This window comes from Molothrus aeneus, chromosome 6 (genome assembly GCF_037042795.1).
Source record: "Molothrus aeneus isolate 106 chromosome 6, BPBGC_Maene_1.0, whole genome shotgun sequence".
Lineage (NCBI taxonomy): Eukaryota > Metazoa > Chordata > Aves > Passeriformes > Icteridae > Molothrus > Molothrus aeneus.
The window spans coordinates 17357832-17376755 of NC_089651.1; the positions used below are offsets into that span (position 1 = coordinate 17357832).

The 18924-nt window shown below is 37.2% G+C and overlaps 1 protein-coding gene across 3 annotated transcripts in view; it reads left to right on the forward strand.

Annotated features, from left to right (window-relative positions):
* Nucleotides 1-18924, forward strand: part of CHID1 (chitinase domain containing 1) — a 96645-nt gene that overhangs the window by 15559 nt on the left and 62162 nt on the right. For all 3 annotated transcript variants that reach the window (XM_066552217.1, XM_066552214.1, XM_066552215.1), the window contains exon 8: nucleotides 2614-2706. In XM_066552217.1, the coding sequence (XP_066408314.1) occupies nucleotides 2614-2706 (93 nt within the window). The remainder of the gene's footprint in view (nucleotides 1-2613; nucleotides 2707-18924) is intronic.

An 18924-nucleotide genomic window follows, 5' to 3' on the forward strand; every position in this document is an offset into this window, starting at 1 on the left:
AGCCTAAATTCAGTCTTTAGGCATTAATCCTGCCTGATTTACCAGAAAGTTTTCAGGACCCAGAACCCTGGCTTGACAGGTTAGTGAATAGATACTAATTTGGGTTTCTCAAGAAAAAAATCTGCAATTGTCTGGCTGTCCTTTTTCTTCTTGACCTCCTTCAAGTTGAAGGTAATTATTTTTCAGCCAGATCAATACTGATTGAAATTTGTGGGGGAAGGGTAGGAAGTGGCTATTTAGATGTAGCCTGTTTTAGAGTCATGAGAGCACCAACAATGCATTCCCACTGCGTTCAGCAATGCATTCAAACTGCATTCCCACCGCTTTTTCAGACCACAAATCCCTGTCCTGGGTTTACAGTTGTAGGTTCTGGTTCTACACTTATATGTTTCAAAATAAGACTTTCTTTGTGCAGTCAGTGTTTTTGTGGGTATGTCACTGCCTTTGTGGATCACTTTTTGCCTGTGCAGAATGGGAGTAAGGATGTTAACCTTGTTTCTAAATGGAAAAGTTATCTCATTCTGTACCTATGCTAGGTTTTTTTGTCCTATCTCCACCTTCTTTTTATCCCTTCATATTCTGAAGAGTTAAAGTCAGCAAATATTTTGCATGGAGTAGAGTTCTCAAAGCTCCTACAGCTAACAAAGGCAGCCAGGCAGAGAAGAGATCCCTGCTGATGAACACTGTAGAATAATCTTAAAGCAAGAGGAATTGATTCTTTGGTCAAATTTATCTTATATATAGCATCTCTGACATCTAATAAAGGTTGAGTTATACTGTAGTTCAGACATAATTAGTTAAAAGGGTCACTAAGCCACAAGATACAAATCAATGGGAAAGTTTGCTTAACTAGTTTTAATACCGATTATTGTTTTTGATAAGATTATGTCATGTGGAAATTGTGATAGATGTGTAAGGTTTGTGTCAATAAATGTCTGTTTAGCTTAGTGTTGTAATTTTTTAATGTGCTCCTATGGAAAAGGATTCTTCTTTGCTATAAATGATTTGTCTGAATAGTGACACTCCTAATGTGGAATGCATGTGTTAAAGTAACAGGGGGGAAAGCTGTTAGTTCCCCAGAGCAAGAATGGTAGAAGTACATGCTGCAGACAGACCAAAAGCTGCTTCCTGCAATCCCATATCTTCCCCCAGAAAAGAAATACAGGTGGCAGTGTGATAGTTCATTGTTAAGGGCTGTTCAGCACAGCAAGCTCTCAAATTGTAAGCACAAAATATTGTTGGTATTGGAAAGGTGATAAAACGTGCTTTGTTTGTTTGTCAGGATTTTGAGAGTAATGGCTTTTGTAGGCCCTAGGAAGTTTTCAGCAGGCATCAAATCATTTCAGGGAAAATAGAAATACTTGGTTACCTTTGGATAGTGTTTCAAGCATAATCGCTGTGATGGATAATTATATAGGAAGAGCAATAGCTTCAGGAGAATATCTCTAGGATTATACTGCCTTGAAGGGCATGACAGTACCAAGATGTTGTTTCTGAGAGTTCAGGTCTAATCCAGTTTATGTGGGGCAAACAGCTTGGATGGTGGCTTTTGTCTATTCTGCCTTTCCTGCTTAAGCACTTTCAGCTCCTGAAGTGGATGGTGAAGTTGCTTTCTATTTGGTTCTGGTTAAGTGTAGTCCTAAACAGATCTAGAGTTCTGTACTAATATCATCTGACTGTGTTTGTGGGTCCTCGTGGCCAGGTGAAAAATAGGAAAGTTAACTTTGTTCTGAAAAATCAAATGACTTAAGAAAGGCACTCAGAAGGGCCACGTTTGTAGTGCAAATTTAGAGTAATCTTGGATTCCTCTTAAGATGACATTAAACTTAGTTTCTGCAGATTAAAGGGTTTTCTATTAACATCAACCTTCCAGTTAGGAGTGCTAAAACCAGTTTGTGTAAGAATTTTAAAGTTTATTTTACTATCAAAATACCAAGAATATGGATATGAAAATCAGCTTTTGTGGAAGTCTTTATTTAAATGATGCAGACAGAAGATGCTATTTCGAGATATAACATTGTCAAGCATGTATTTTGTAGGTATACAGTGCAGTATGGAGAAACAAAAGGATTACTTATATAGGAAAAAAACAGTAGAAGAAATGTTTCTAAACACAGGCCTCAGAAATATCCCTTGAAGAGTGCGCGTTCTGCTATGAAAGTATCTTCACAAATTCTTGTGTGCAGCAACACAGTGGCAACTTTATTTTCTTCAAAATTTGCTTCTTCAAAACAGTGTTTGGTTCTTCTATTGATGTAATTATTTTCACCAAAAATGACCTCAGGAAGTTCTGATAAAGTATGCTGGCTTGTTTTACATGCTAACAATGCGCAGTTAGAAAAATAAAATGAAAATAAGAAACACTTAGAACCCCAGGGTGATCACCAATTCCCATAAAACTAAGACTGTCTCAAGCAGTGCAGTGTTCGTAGTCCTTAAAGACAGTAAACCTAATCAGTCTTCCTAATAGTTTTTTTCTGCTATGATAATTTGCAACAAATTGTGTTTGTCTCTTTTGCCAGGTGCATCTTTTCAATTATTACTTACTTGTTCTTGTCAATGTATAGCAGCAGTTTTCCTGCCTTTCCCTCTAATAGTATATTTCTATTTCAGGGAGTTGATTCACTTGCTCACTCACCTTTCTGAAGCCCTGCATGAAGCACAACTTAAATTCATACTGGTCATCCCTCCTGCAGTTGCAGCAGGGTGAGTATTCCTCTTTAGATGGCAGTTTCCAGGTGAGAAATACTTCCTTGTCTGATAAACAGTAAGTTCAAAGCTTTGTTTAAGGCTGTGCAGTTTAAAAGAAGAAGAAATTATTTGGGTTTGATTGGTAGTCCTTTTTCCATGCATGTTGCACTGAATAGTCTTGGTAACTATGTGCATTCATAGATACCTCTTTAATTTTTGATGTGATGGAGGAACCAACAAGGAGAGGTTCTGTGCTGGACCTTGTTCTCTCCCACACTCCAGCTGGGGTGTCATGAGAACAGAGTAGAGGAGCAGAATTCCCTCCCTTGACCTGCTGGCCACACTTCCCTTGGAGCATCCCAGGATGTGGTTGGCTTGCCCAGCTGCAAGTGCACAGCTGGCTAACCATTGCATAGTTGGCAATGCAAGATTATATTTTTTTCCCCCAAGTTTCCTTTCTTCCTTTAAGATGTTCATGAACCCTATTGCCTGCATATAAAAACTCAGTAATGTAAGTCAAACAGAGAAGCATTTTTAGGTACTTTTTCAAATGAGAGTCAGTAGACAGCTAATGAAAAATATGACAATTTCTTAGTTTTCTTGCTTTGGGCTGTACAGCAGTGTGGATATGCTCACAGCCAGTACAGATTATGACAGTTCAACAGCACAGTTTCAGGACAGCATTGTACAGCCTCCTAAACTTCTTGTAGGCTGTCACATTTTTCAGTGTACATTCATTTTCAAAGTGCCAAAAAGGCTGACAAAATTTAATGTCTGAGCAGTCGGGTAAATGTTGCTTCTGTGGCTGAACTTCTGTCTGCCATGACCTCAAGTTTTTGTTGAGTTTTATGAGGAGGTCCTGTAGCATGTTGGGGAAATAAAGCATTTCTGCTTACAGCTATCTGTGCAGACTTAAATGCATCTGGCTGAAAAGATTCAGGGATCCTGTAGCAGGTGACTAAAAGGTTGTCCATGTGCTGAGGTCTGTGAGCATCTGCCTTATAACTGTGGTGTCACTTCTTCTGTAGGTTAGTAATGTAACCTCATCCAAACCAATTCCTGAATATAGGTACTTCCTACCACCTTAAGACTGTAAGCCCAGAACAATATCTACCGAATTTGATTCTTCAATAGCTGTCTGAAATCTGATTGCAGTTTATTTTCTGTAAAGTATGTACTTGAGGGTACTTCTTGTTTCTTTATATTTTCCTCTGTTGCATGCTATAACTGATTTATATGCTTTCATAGCTAGTTTAATGTAAAAATCCCTTTGCTTCCTGTGTGGGGCTGGCCATGCAGTTTTGATAGGGAGAGAGAGAGAGAAACAATGTGTTGAAGACTGTGGTAAAAGAAAACAATAAATTCCATGTAAATTGGTAAAGTAGACAGTTTTGTAAAATATTACCTGTGCAGAGTCCTTTACTTAAAGGACTGAAGACCTAGCTGCATTTTGAGGAGATTACTTCATATCCCTCAAGCACCTATGCTTTGGCCTTGATTCTGGATCATTAATCCTCTAATTTCTTGCAGATTTCTCTGGAAAATTTAATGCTGGTATGCCTTTGCATCACATGACTTTTCAGTGGTGCTAACAAATACTTTGAGTTTCTTCTGATATGGTTAAATCAAAAATAATGTGAAATTATTATTTCTTATCTCCTGACTGTCATTTATTCCAGTCTTTCATGCTGCCCTCTTACATCCTACATCTCATCCCAATTGATAGTTACTTAAAAAAGTAATTTTCTGTTGCTATTAGTTTTAGTCTATTACAGGTAAAGCAAAAGAGAACATTTCAAAACATTTTTCTAAAATGCCTTATCAGTCACTGCATCACACAGATGCTTTTTAAAATGCTAATGCATGCTCTGGTAGAATTTAAGTAATTGCTATAAACAGTGTTCACGTTTGAAGTGCGTTTGTGCTTTTGGTGGTAGGGAGAAGGTGGAGAATAGCATAAACCTCAACATTCCTGTTCATTGTGATACCTATTGACATTACCAAGGTCAGCCAGAGGGACCTAAGTCTGCTTTGTCTCTGTAAGTCATGTGGGTCTCTACAGTCTATTTTTTCTAAGTCCCTAAACAAGAGTTGGTGCCTCTGTAAAACCTCTGTATTCTTAAACACATTTTGCCTGGACCAGAATTTGTATTTTTAAGATAACTATCTTTCAGGACTATTTCTCTGTTGAACACCACACTGAAGTTTGGATCTTGTGTGGTCATTGCTACCTCCTGCTGTCCTGAATATTGACACAATAGTGAGATCACAGTTCTGAAACCTTTCTGAACTGGGATTTAGGGATGCACTATTAGATCTGGAAAGAGATGCCTGTCTAAAGTGCAATTTTTAATCTGAAATAAATTTTACATGCCTGTTCCTAAATGGCCTGTTTGTAGAGGAACTGTGAGAAATAAAAGCTGTAGTTTATAGAAAAGAAGGTCTCATTCCTCTAAACCAATTATATATATATATGCATTCCTAAAGTTTTTGGGATTTATCCATAGACCTTTATGGCCCAGGAGAATTCATTAATCACATTATTTTCAATCAATAATCTTACATAAGCCGCCTGTCTGTGTCTTTCATGTGTGTGTTCTTATTGCATTAACTAGAAAAAAACAAAGTTTTTGAGTAAATAGATTGTTGCAAATAGATTCATAACTTACAGAAACATCCTAAAATACTCACAATGGCCATGTATACTTTAAAGCTTAGAAATATATTTGATTTAATGATATCAATAATCAGAATTCTTTCTGATTATTGAAATTTTCTTTCTCCCTTACTTGACTTGTTGGATAGCAGCTGTACTTGAAAATATTTGATTTATAGGATACAAGGCTTGAACTGAAAAGCACCTCTTACTGCGTATTAAATATCTCGTGTCTTGAAATTCACTTTGGGTTTTAACACTTCCACATGGTTGAAAGTGTGTTTTGATGCATCTTACATTCTTTAGTTTTTGGAATCACTGTGGAGTGTTAATCAAAAATACAGCAAAAGGCATGGAAATAAGTACCATCAAGAATGAAATAATATATCAGAGTTCAGCAGCTGGCAATAGACTGATAGCAGAGACATGAGCAGTATGTGGAATATCCTACCCAACTGGGATGTTAAGAGCTGAAACATTGTCCCTTTTGTGTTCTACCCTGATTAAAATTTAAAGAGAGGATAGTCAAATGTAAGCAGTTTATTTAGGAATTTGTAATTTGGACTCTTTTGATAGGCATTAAGATCAAAGCAGTCTCTCAGCAAGTGCTATCTGAAAGGAGACACTTAAGAGCTAAAAATACCAGTTTGCATAGGGAAAACCCATCTGGAAAATGCAGCACTGCACATGAGATCAAGTGTGGGATGCAGGAAGAAAACATGTTGGATCATCTGTTTAACTTCTCAAATTCAACTTTTTCAACAAAAATTAAGTGAGACCAATCCTCTACTGAACCTTGCTTTAGTAACTGAAGGTTCCTGTGGTGCCTTTGGATTTTGGTTTGTTTGTAAAATTTTCTGGTCTAAAGGAAAACTTCACTCTTTTTAAATCCACACATTTTATAGCTTTTCACAACATTAACCAGAGGCAGTTGAGCTGGCATAATCAAGGGTAATCAAGACTTGGGAATGTGTTCGGTTGTTGATTAGGAGGCAGGAATCTCTCTAGCAAGCTTTACTGTCACAGAGAATGCATGTAGAGCTCCCATAGTAGAAAACAGTGATTGAGATAGTGTTTTCATCCACCTGATGTCTAGGAATTGCATGATTTTCCTGCAAATGTTAATGATTTGCAAGAGAGAGGAACAGCAGGAGCCAAAGCTATTCTTTATGAAGTGTGTGTATGTAATTCTCCCTTGTGGATTGGGGTCTTGCAGTTACAGATGTCTGAAGAGACATGCAAGGATTCCAGTGGTGTTTAAGTGGTTGCTAGAGCAGATGATTTGCTGAAGACTTCCACTCTGTCTTTCAACAGAATGTCTCAAAAAGTTAGAATTTTACTGGTTTTAACGTGCATGGACATTGATGCATGTATAAACTATGGGTATCATTTATATAAGGTCAGTGGGTAGCCAGGCATATTCTGTCCATTGCTGATGGTGAGTAACTCCATTGGTACTACTAATCCTTGATTAAATTCCTGCCTTAAGTATATGCAATTCAGTGTTTTATACTGGGAAAAGATGTATGAATGTTATTATACTGATTTCACAGATCTTTCCAAATAGGATATCTCTGCTGGAGTGAACTACCTTTATACCTAAATGTGCACTTGCATAATAACTATGTTGGGGGGAAAAATAAATATGGCAAATGGACCTTGAAATTTGGTTGCACCTCTTCTCATAAGTCATAGGCATTGGGTCAGTTATTTTGTTTCTCTGTACATAAATTCTTTAAAAATGTTAGGAATGTATTCTCAAAGCAAAAAGTGAGACTTTGTGTAGTAACTCTTTTCTGTGTGCAAGTAAATTGAATTTTATGTGACTAGATTATTGCATGTTTTGTACATGTTCAGCAACCATTTTTTCCACTGTGTTTCCCAATTACTGTCAAGAAAATAAGAGTAAAGAAAATAAGGTTTATTTACATACGCTATCATTGGAGGGAGCATCAGTAATTTTTCTGTTTCTTGCTGTCATGTAAGAAAGAACAAAGACAAAAAGTTCCTGGAAGCTGTAGGTATGGTATTTTCTTCACAAAGGTTCTCAATCTATCCATGGCTGCATAACCATTGCCTTCCTGGCATTTGTAGTTTATTACAGACCTTGGACATGTGATATAAATAAGTTAAGTCTCAGTATACACTCATTAAAAGCTGTTCATTTTGTTAAACACAGTGTTAAATAACCCTGTATTTAGGTTGTTAGTGATGGCATTTTTTATCATTCCCTGAAGTATAATGCTTTGGGCAAAGTAGAAGTGAAAATGGCATTGGTTGTGTCACTTCATGATATAACACTATACTCTTTATTGAGATTTTGATGGTTAGGATATGCACTAGGCAGTTTGCCCTGTGTGATGGATATCTTTTTAACACACCTCTCTTCAGGCTACAAGACAGTAGCTGCTCCTTGAATAACAGATGATTCTTTATCTCTTAATGTTGTACAGAATCCATAAATAAGAGAAAGTAAACTATGAAGTAAACAAGTAAACTCAGGTGCTGAGGTGAGAGGCTGCCCTGCCAGCATGATATGTGGTGGGGCACTCTAGTGCTGCCCAGGGGGTTTCCTGAACTGGAAAGCCCTCAGGGAGCTCCACAAGGACATGAATTGGTTGAGAAGTATCCAGGAGTCCAAGAGAGAAATGGATTACAGGAATCACATCCTACCTTCCCTGGTAGAAACCTTTTAGGCAAACAGGACACAAAAGATTCCCTGTCATCTTTCCACCTGATTGAATATGTGACTTAAGGGATAGGGGGCAATGGTGACAAGTTCCTGCCTGTTGCAGCAGTTGCATCTCCTCTGTCATTTCCCTACCTTCTCCACTTTGTCACTATTAAGAGTTTTAGAGTTACAGATGGAGCTACTGCTGCATTTCTGAGAAAAAGATTTAAAAATCTGCTGAAAAATCTCTAAAACTATGGAGCTTTGTATGTATCAATCATAATTAAAATGCGTGGAAAACAGTGTTAGAAAGATTGTTTCAATTGTTTAAGAAGTCTCAGGTAACACAGAGTAGCTTTATACTTTCAGTAATTTTGTCAAGTCTAGCATAATAATAACCAGATATGTCAAACCTTGATCCTTGATTTAAGTAATTGTATGCAAAATAGCTGCTGTTCTTAGCTGTGTTTTAATAACATGCCTGCCAGTACAAAGCAGAGGTCAGTGAGCAAGATGGTTTCATTCAGCCTTGTGGGACACAGTGTTGGGGATTATTAGCAAGAGTGAAGCACTTTGTAAACAAACCACTGGAGCTGTCGCTGTCCTCGTGACATTCTCAAAAAATGCTGCTGTTGGCAAATTGCACAGAGTTTAGCTAGAATAATTTGTTATCTCCTAACTGCTTTCTGACAGCATATATCAAAGCAGTATTTAAATTAAAACCAAACATGTTTCTTCCTGATAAAAGGTACACTTAACCTCACAGCTTCTAGAAAAAATTCTGTCTTTATTGACTTCTTGAGATGCACAGCTGTAGTGCAGCTGCTTTCATTTTAAAGCTACAGGAACCCAATCCACTCTCTATCTTCAAGTACTTGAACACAATGTATGTTCTTGTCTCATCAAAATACAGCAAGCATCCCCAGCTTCGGATTTCATATTTGCATATGTAAGGAAAAAAAAATCTACAGCTTCTCTTCCTGTTACTTAAAACTTCTGTAGGTGTGTATTATCGGTATTTTCCAGCATTAACTGCCACTTCTTCAAAATTAACATTTTAGCTACTCAGTTTATTCTTTATTCTTGCTGCAAAAACATTGTGGATGTGAAGTACTGTCTTAAGTACTTTAGCCTTTTCTTTGTAGAGCTGCTGTGCAATGAAAATTACCAGAATCTATGCAGTCTTCATAACTCCTATCCAGTAGCAGTTGATACCACCTTAGTTTTGCTACTCTGCCTCTTGGAAAGATTGGGAGGAGGGTAGACATGTTTTCCCTTCTCTTAGTGCTGTCATGCTCTTTTCTGCCTTTCCTATAAATATACTTACATATTTGACTGAAAAGTAGAAAGAGCACACAATGAATAACTGCTCATCGACCTCACACTTCCTCAGCCTAATGGATGCCACAATTGACCAGTGTTTTGCATAAAGAAAATAGGTGCTTTGGTCTTCTAGAAACTGATTGGGAACAGACACTTGTAATTACATTTTTGATTTATATCAGTAATCTGTCATCTTTAGAAGTTGCTGCAGATTCAATTGCCTTGCCATAACTTTGTGTATACAGAATGATGTGTTTGTTGGTTTGCTATTCCAGTGTATATATACACACTGTCTCCCTTAGAAGTATTTCTGGCAAGTACCAGTTCTGATGTAGAATATACAAGTAAACAGCAGGGTAATTATTATGATAATGTATGGTAAACAAATTCAATGAAATTATAAGAGGCTTCAAACATGTGTCTGTTTTGGAGTGAAATGGGAACTGTCACTTACTTTTAACATCATTCTCAGGAAGGACTATGTGGGACAGAATGTAGAATGTTGAAATTTTGGTAAGTAAATAATGCTGGATTAAACCAGCAGGAAACATACTGCTTGTTCAAGATGCAGTTTCCAATTACCAGATTATGTCAAATAACAGTATATTAGAAAGCCAACCAAATTTGTAGAATATTGTTTATTAAGTAGGATTTTGCTTTACCAATACATAGACCTATAATTATGAAAGGTTACAATATTTGTGAGAAACCTGGTCATAATAATCTTATTTTATTGGAATCACTAATACTGTTGATGAATTTTTCCACATGTTTAATCTTTCTGACTTTTCTTTCCAGTTTGACAAATGAGCACACAGAAAAGCAAGCAATTCTAAAAATGGTGTAATTTATTGTAGAGTTACTAAGTATGTATCACATATGCTCTGCATATTGGACAATCAGTATACAGAAAATGGGACTGGAGGGGAAATTTGAAAATTAAATATGCACAGTTTCATATTTGTTGTGTCTAGTTGGTAATAACACTTTGCCCTCTATTGTTCCCATAGTTGTCCATCTTCCTGTGAGTATCCTAAAAAAAAAAAAAGGGACTGTCAGGAATTTAGGGAGTACAGTTACATACCAAGAAATTTTGTAATTGGGCCCTCTGCATAAAATTCAGCACTCAAGAAGGCACAGAAATAACTGTTTAGAGGGCTGTCTAGGCTAACTGACTGGTGTAGTCATTTTTATTGCATGTTAGAGAACCTGTAGAATATGTTTGATTTGGATCACAAGATATAGCTGGAGATATGAATTTATACTGAGGGGAACAGAAGACTCAGTAGGAAATTATTACTGATTACTGAGTAACAGTTACTGGAGCAAGTTTAATAATGTCTTCAAATTATGGTAATACTATTAAATCCTACTCAGTCGTGCTACTGGGCTCATGTTTTTTCCCTGTATAAAGGCTCAAAGTATAGGTCTGTCAGTCACTTCTCTTTTTAAAGTGAATTCTGTTGGTGACAGTAAATCTGGATGCATGTTAATTGCTCTAAACTACATCTGTTTCCCTTGCTGATGACTTCCCTGATTTTGCTACTGTTTGTTGGGCTGCCAGCTCAGTACAGCATGGCTCTGACTGCAGCCATGAGATGTTCCATGTATTTTGCATAGATTCAGAAAGGACTCAAGAGGAACAGATCTATTCTTAGAACAGGCTCTTTTAAGGATTATAACTTACAATATAGAATCAATGCAACAAAGGTCTGACTCTACTGACATCTTCTGAAGCAAGTGCACGCATCTGGTTTTGAATTCCCACTGGGGAGAATCATTGGAATAATCTGCAGGTCAGCTAAGAGCAGCCAAACAGAAGAAAGGGTGGAATGTATTCCTCTGCATATCTGTCATTTGTAGCTCTACCAATTCTGAGCCAGCTGGTGTAGAGCAATTACTACATAAGTTTCAGTATTAAGTTGGAAAACTTTCCAAAAAACAAAGGGAAGAAAAATGGTGAGCATTTCATGCAAGGAGGAATTAAGGCTACATTTGGTGTGTCAGAGTTTTTAAATGAGGCTCGTATGTTCCAGAGTACAAGCTTGTTTTGCATGATGCTCTGCTGTTGGAGCATGGCTTGCCTGGGCACTCAGCCCTGGCATGAAAGGCACTAGAATAGTTTGGAAATTAGGAGAAGCAAATGGTGACACAGTGGATGTTCATTTGTGCATAGTCTTTCTTAAATGGCTCCTATGAAGAGACTGAAGCAATGTAGTGGAAACAGCATGAAAGGAGCTGAGTTGACTTCCCAAAAATGGAACTGGTAAATACCACAAGTGTCAAAATTAATTTTTTCTTATTTGGTAGTCAGATTATCTGGTTTTGTCAGATGTGTGTTTCTTATGTTGACTTCAGAGTTTTCGATTCACTGTATTTTTAAAGTTACACTTTAACTTAAGAATTTGTAAGTGACTGGTCTGCCAGCATGCCTCAGCTCTGAGGACAGCAGTTTTTAGGCTTATTTGTCCCTAGCCGTCTGCTGAGATTTCATGCTTTCTTTTCAGGGCATGTATTGCTTGGCATGTTTCCCCTTCTTGACTTCTGTTACTGGTTTAAACCAGATGGGCCACAGGTAATTAGTTTGGCTTCATGAAAACTGTGTAGGCTACTCCATGGCAAGAACAGATCTGTGCTTTTCCCTGTTTGGAGAGCAAGGACTGCAAAGACAATGTCTGGGATGGGATGTGTGTATTAAAGAAGAGTTCCAGCCCTTAATGTTTTGCAAAAAATTCATTAGGTACAGAGATACCATTCTACTTCCCGATAAAAATATAGCAAGTTTTCACTTGTCAGTCTGTTAAAATTCACAGTCCCCCAGTGATATGAAGCACTAGGATTGTATGAAGGAACCACTCCCAGGGCTTCTGTGTTGTGAATCTGTACTCAGTGTAACTCTCAGTTACACTTTTCTTGCTTGTCGAGCTGTCTAGGTTTTGTTGGTTTTAAAATACCTACATTAATCTTCCTTATCTGAGAATTTGGTAAAGAGATTTTTGCCACTAAGAAAATTTGAATGCATTCAGTAATGTGATTTGTGGTCTTCAGTAGAGATGTTGTTTATTTTGAATTATGATATTTTCTGTGGACAAGGGACCTTTTGCTCTGAAGGCAGAAAAGAGCCCTTTTGCTCTGAAGGCACCTGAGTGTCAGCATTGCTGAAATAAGTGCACCAGAAAAAGACAGTGCACAGGTAGGGCTGCAGGTTTTTACTTCTGAATTTAAGCTACTATTCAGAATAATAATATTCAGAATAGTAGTAGAGTGCAAGCAGTAGTATTGGAAGGTGCAAATAATTTTTTAAAAAGTCAAAAAAAAAACTATGACTACATTAATTTTACTAGAAGTTTATCTAGGAAACTCTTAAAATCTACATATGAATGGATGTCAGAACTAGTCAGAACTCCCAGACTACCTACACCTTTAGAAGGTTCTCCCTAATGTCTAGTCCAGGTTTGCTAAAGCAATTATCATTAGAATCATTATCAAATGAACTGCTAAACTCTTGTGTTTCCATTAAAATTCTCCTTTCTCATTTGCTCATTCTTTTCTAATTTTTGTCTCTTGGGATGATGTTTCTCTGACTTATTAACAATAAGATATCCTTTCATACTATGTAAGCAAAATGAGATTTGGAGATGTTAAGATGGTCTTTAAATGGGAGGGGAGGGAGCCTCCTGCTTTTGTTTCTGCCCTTATCTGTTCCAGCACTTTAGTGTGGGAAACTGGCAGAGTGTTCTCTGAGTAGAACCAGATGAATAACCATGACTGGAAGAGTGTATGTGACCAGAGAGAATCACACTGGTTTTATGGAATAACCTTTCAGTTTGATTTTTAATTCTGTTTTAAGAGGAATAACACTTTTGTACAGAGATAGTAAATACATTAAAAAGTTGGGAGGAGAAATTTATACTAACTTGGCATTTGTGTTATTTGTTTCTCCTGAAATGGACTGACCTTAACATTGTGGTTCAATGGACATTTTTGGGTTTGAAATGTACAGTCCATGATTTGTCATATTGATCTGGGTTTGTAGGACACAAGATCAGATACTGTGTTTGGATCATGCTTCACCTGTTGCAATATTTTGTCCTTAGAAAGGAATTAGAGAAAAAAAAATCTGTATTTCAGAGGCTAGTGAAGGTACTTGAGTTTACAGTAAGCATGTGCATTTTCTGAAATGCCTGAGTAACATGCATCTCTGCAAAAGCCTTGATCTGTTGTCTGGGAGGATGTGCTTACTGAGGGAGGGAGGTCAGAGATGGAGAAGATGCTGAGCTTTTTACAGTCTGCATTCAGCTGCATGGAATTCATCCCCTACTATGTAGAAATCTGCTTTTGTCTACCTGAGGATCTCTTTTTTGTTGGTTAAACATTCAATATGGTCACGTTCCTTTGATAGCAGGGATTATATCTCTAATTATTGTTCGTGGCTTTGAAGAGCAGTATTGTTTCAAGATCCTGTTGCTGACTTGGCTGCTTCATACAGTGCTGTTGTAGACAGACCTTACTTCCGTTTTTAGCCTGATTCTGAGGTAACAAGGTGTCTGTAAGCTTTCTCTCTTACATTTTTCATCTCTCTGCTAAAGCTTCTTTGGCATTTGACCAGTTTCAAGCCAAATTGAGATTGGCATAGAATTTTAATAGCCAGGTTCCTTTTACTTCATGAAAATATGTACCTGGACAGATGAAGATAAAAAATCTTTTTTTCCCCCTAGACCCAGGTGTAAGAGGGCATTGTAAGTGAAACATCTATAGGACACCAGAAATGTAGTTGCAAAACATCCATGGAAACAGGGATTCACATAGAATTGTTTTCTAAGTACTGATAGTGGAAAATTACTGCAGTGAGCTGTCATCCTGAGAGTTTTGAAAAACCTGAAATGAGAAAGGGTAGTTACAAAACTGTCGAGGATTTTTTTGGAAAAGGAAATGGTTTCAGATTGAACTTGGTTACACATTTGACTGTTTCATTATCAATGCCTATAATTGTGTGATGAACAGAGCAGTCATTTAGCTCTTTCTTCTATTTTCTATAGAACAGACTTCATGCAGGAAGAAGCAGGGAATTTTTATTCAGTGATTTTGCATGAACTGAATTCAGTGGTCTGTGTTCATAAAACGCAGTAGCATTATCTTGTAGTGCTCCTACCTGCAACGAGCTATGAAAACCAATAATATCTCAAGATGAAGAAAGCTTTGCAAACAGTTGCTCTACAGAAAATTATACATGACAAGAAAATTAAGTCATTACTGAGAGGCTGACTTCTGAAATAGAATCATAGTGGAAACAGAAAATCAATCAGTTTTCCATTATGAAGGCTATTCAAAGATGAGGAGACAGGAAACCTCTCTTTTATAAAGGAGGGTGAAGGTGAGGTAACCCTACAAGAATGCAGTTTGAACTTGCAGGGTATAGCAGTCAGTTAAAAGACCTTTTTTCTCCTTATTTGATTTTGAGAGTCATTGTAGTGAGACAAGAAGTAATTGAGAATGTAGATTCATTTGAAAGTAAATGAAAGCAGCTTTCATTGTTGAAGTATTTTTTCCAGTCTTTCAATATGAAAGACTACAAACTCAAAACCTTAAAAAAATACTTATCAGTAAAGCATTACTGGGAATTTTGAGACATATAACTGTATGTAATTTGGAAGATTCAGGTAATAAACATTCTAGGCTGTGAAACAAACCCCCCTGCAGTTATTTTAGACATTAAAAGATAGAATACTAAAAAGAGACTGTTGAATTCTAGGCTGTGTATATAGAAATACCAAGGAAAACAGGTGGTTTCTTCTAGATCTGTAATGTTGTCCCAATAATAGGGATTTTGTATATACATGTGGCAGTGTGCCATTGGGAAATGTTGACAGATTCTCAGGAATGTGTGCAAATAAGACTTATGCTCTCAGGGGAATCATCATTCTGTGAGTTCTGCCAGGTTGCCATTGCTCCCTTACTTGAAGGGAGAACTTATAAAGATTATGTTGTATTCCCGAGGCTTTTTATGGGAAGGATTTCTGTGGATGTTATGTAAAGCAGCTTCTTTACTGTTTGTTAAAAGGAAAATACATAACAGCATAAAAAATGTCCACTTAAGGGTAAAGGAGAAATTAACCGGAAAGGAAAACTCTCATTTTCTCTTTGCAGTGTCCTTTTGTTCCTCCACCCCCTTTCTGCACACCCAGCAGTCTCACGCTCTGTTTCCTATCCTTAGTGTTAATCATTTCCCAGCACTGATAGTTTCTACTTGTAGAAATTTTTGTAGAGATTTTGTAGAAAGTTACCTCTCTGAATTCCTGATGTATGGTGCCTTATCCTTTAAATGTTGAGTTGGAGTGGCAGACACTTTTTAAATTAATTCCAGATATTTCTTTTTACAGGGCTAAGTCCATATTTCTTATAAATTTTAACAAATATTTTAAAATACCATAAAGAACAGATATTACATCCATTAGAAAATTTTGTTGGTCCAGGAAATTTAAGCGAGTGTTTACATTTGGCTGGTATTTTAGAAATAGAATCCTACAGATTTTTCTAGAAAACAGAAATTTGAAATATATGGGATAAATATCATTCCTTATTAATAGTTGTTTCAAACCAGAAAGAAAAAAAATACAGCTTCATTTCTTTGAGAGGTGCTTTTCCTTTTCAATAGCAAGGAAAACACATTCACCACAAATTGTTAGTTTAAAATATTAATTGTATAAGATAGAGGCTACAGTTTGATTTTCCTTTTACTGTGGAATTTTATATCATCCTCATTACCAGTGTCTGAGCATTTTCAAGTCACTCTTTAAGTGACAGAACTGATACCTGTCACACTTTTCATGTCTTTTCTTATGGAGATTTATTTATGCACTTCATACTTTGCATTGATGTAGTCTTGCTTAGATATTTCCCCTGCCTGAAATATACATGCAAAAAAAAAATAAACAACATACCCTGTACTGAAAGTAGACCATGAGTGTAAGATGAATTTTTGGATCCTGAATTGTCAATCAGAAAAGTAGTTTGAGTGATGAGTCAAGTCTGAACACTTCCTAGCTTTGCATCTGCTTTTCATCAGAGCATTTATCATTGCCAGAGAAGCTCTTTCATCAAAACATGGAAAGCATATTAGATAAAGAAGACATAAAAATACAATATAATGCCTGGTTGCATAGGTTGAGACATAATATTGCACTGCCACATTGAAACTGGTTTGAAAGGAGCTAAAAACTCCAGTGCTTTCTCTATAATAATGCAAACCAAACCTGTGACTATGAGGCCGGAGTAAGTTTAAAGCCTATTTAATAGTAAAAAACCCTCAAGTACTTCAGATTTAAAAAACAAAATGGTTCTTGTTAATAGTGTAAGGCAATGGTTTTCAGCAATCCCAGAAAAATCAGTCTTGTCCTCTTGTCTTTCCTTTCTTCCCAGGGTCTGTTTCATTGGGATATGCACTGAGTAGCAGGCTTGGTTGTAGATTCAACTTATATAGTTCAGTTTTTCAGTTGATTATAATTCACATTCATGTATTTTGTTCAATCCAGATTACTGAAAACCTCCATGGATGCTGAATAGCTAGAGTTGGTACTATCACGAATGCCGGGGAATTTCAACCCTCTGAGGATATCCATAGGTGAATCTGGTTTCATCCCATTGCCCTGTGCTCCAGTAGGGTCAGGGCAATGTCACCAGGCCCATCACTTGTGTGGCCTCCCCAGTGCCCCTGCACCATGGAACAGTGCTGCCCCAGGGAGCGGGTGCTGGCATGGGATGACCCGGGGGCCTGGAGCTCCGGGGCTGGGGATTGAGGGGCTGGGAGTACCAGCTGTGCCACCCTTTCTCCATCCTGTCTTCATTCTTTCTTCTCCCCTCTTACATCATTATCCTTCTTCCAGGTGTGGGAGGGTTTCAGGATCTTGGGAGAAGAGTTTGGGTCTGGTTTTGCAAACAGGCATAGAGGAGCCCTGGCTTGCTCTAGACCAGTGAAAGTTTTAAGAGCGGATTTGCAGAGAAAACTCAATTGTTACACTTGTCTCTCCTTCTGCAATGTCTCTTAATCTTCTTCATAAAGTTTTAAATTAAACAAGCCATGTTAAAAAATAATCCCAAGTGAAAGTGGAATCTGCCCCAGTTTAGCAGACTAGAAATATTCAGCAAACTGGGTAAGTTTTGCCAAATTCTCTCCAAGACAGTGGTATTTAGGCTTGAGTGTTTTAGCAAACAAGGATAACTATAAGTACAAGCTCTTTTTTTTGTTTTTTATGGAGGTTTAGGTTGGAACCTTAGGAGAAGAGTTCAAGACATGTTTGTACAATGCTCTCAGGTATTTGGGGAGATTGTCAGGGCTGTCCTGTGCAGGGCCTGGAGTTGGACTTGATGATCCTTGTGGGTCCCTTCCAACTCAGCATATTTGATCATTCTGTGATTCTATGTATATTGTACAGAGCTAATAAATGATGATGAAGCTTCTGGCACTTCACTGACTATTTTAGAAATGGTATTAAGAGTTTAGAAGAATGACAAGCTTTTGACTTAGACTTGGAAAGTATTACTTTCATGGACTTTGCATAATCTGTGCCAAGTCTCCTCACTTTCCCTGCTGGATTTCTCAACAAAGTAGTCAGTAGTACATACCTGTCCTTGAGTTAAGTTTACATAAATATCAGAATGATTGAAAAATCTCCAATTTGAAATATAATAGCTGTTGAAAAAATATTTGGGTTTTATTCTTGAGTGCCAGTTTTCTTGACTCAGGACAATTCTAAAAGCATGAGTTAAATAGTCCTGGTTTTGTTCCAGTGGAGTTTCCCAAAGTGCTTGACTAGAGCAGAGTTGACTATTCATTGAACTGGTGAATGGTGCTTGTTTTTTTGAAGAGTGCTACTGTTTTAACACTATATGTTAATGGACAAAGTATATTCATTGCTGCTGGGTTTGTTCTAAGTTGGAAATTTGTGCCCTTGCCACTCAGATGGCATTCCTTTGTAACAGAAGTAGTTGAGTTACAAAATTGCTTTGGAGAAAATGATGGCAATATCCACTTTAACCTGCGGGTTTCTTCTTAAGTTACGCATGCAAATTTCATTAAAGTACTACCTGGCTAAATCTATAAAGCAATCCAACTTGCCCTAATATCTAACACACATTATAATTACTTTTTATGTTTTTCCCTTCAGAGTAATCACAATCAATTTACTGAAAACGGGTTTTGCTGGAATTTGCATTGGGAAATTGCTTTGCCCACAGACATCCAAGTTGCCATAACATTGTTTCAAAGATATGTTTATTATTTAATTCTTGTAGAACAACTGTAGTTTGCAATTGCAGTACATCACAAGCAGATGACTGTAAAAAAGCCTGAGGTCCACCAGTAGTTCCAGAAGTGAAGATTTTTTAAAAATTTGTTACAACCCTTGAAGGAAAAGAATGGGATTTCTCCTTCCTGTGACCAGTATATCACTAGTTCTGAAAATCTGACAAGTGTGTTATGTGATTTAATCTGCCCTAGTTTGTAACCTGCATTTTGTTCACCTCTTTCCTTATGCAGTGGAACACAAAGTGTCCTTGTGAACTGATAAATGAACACTGTTATGCT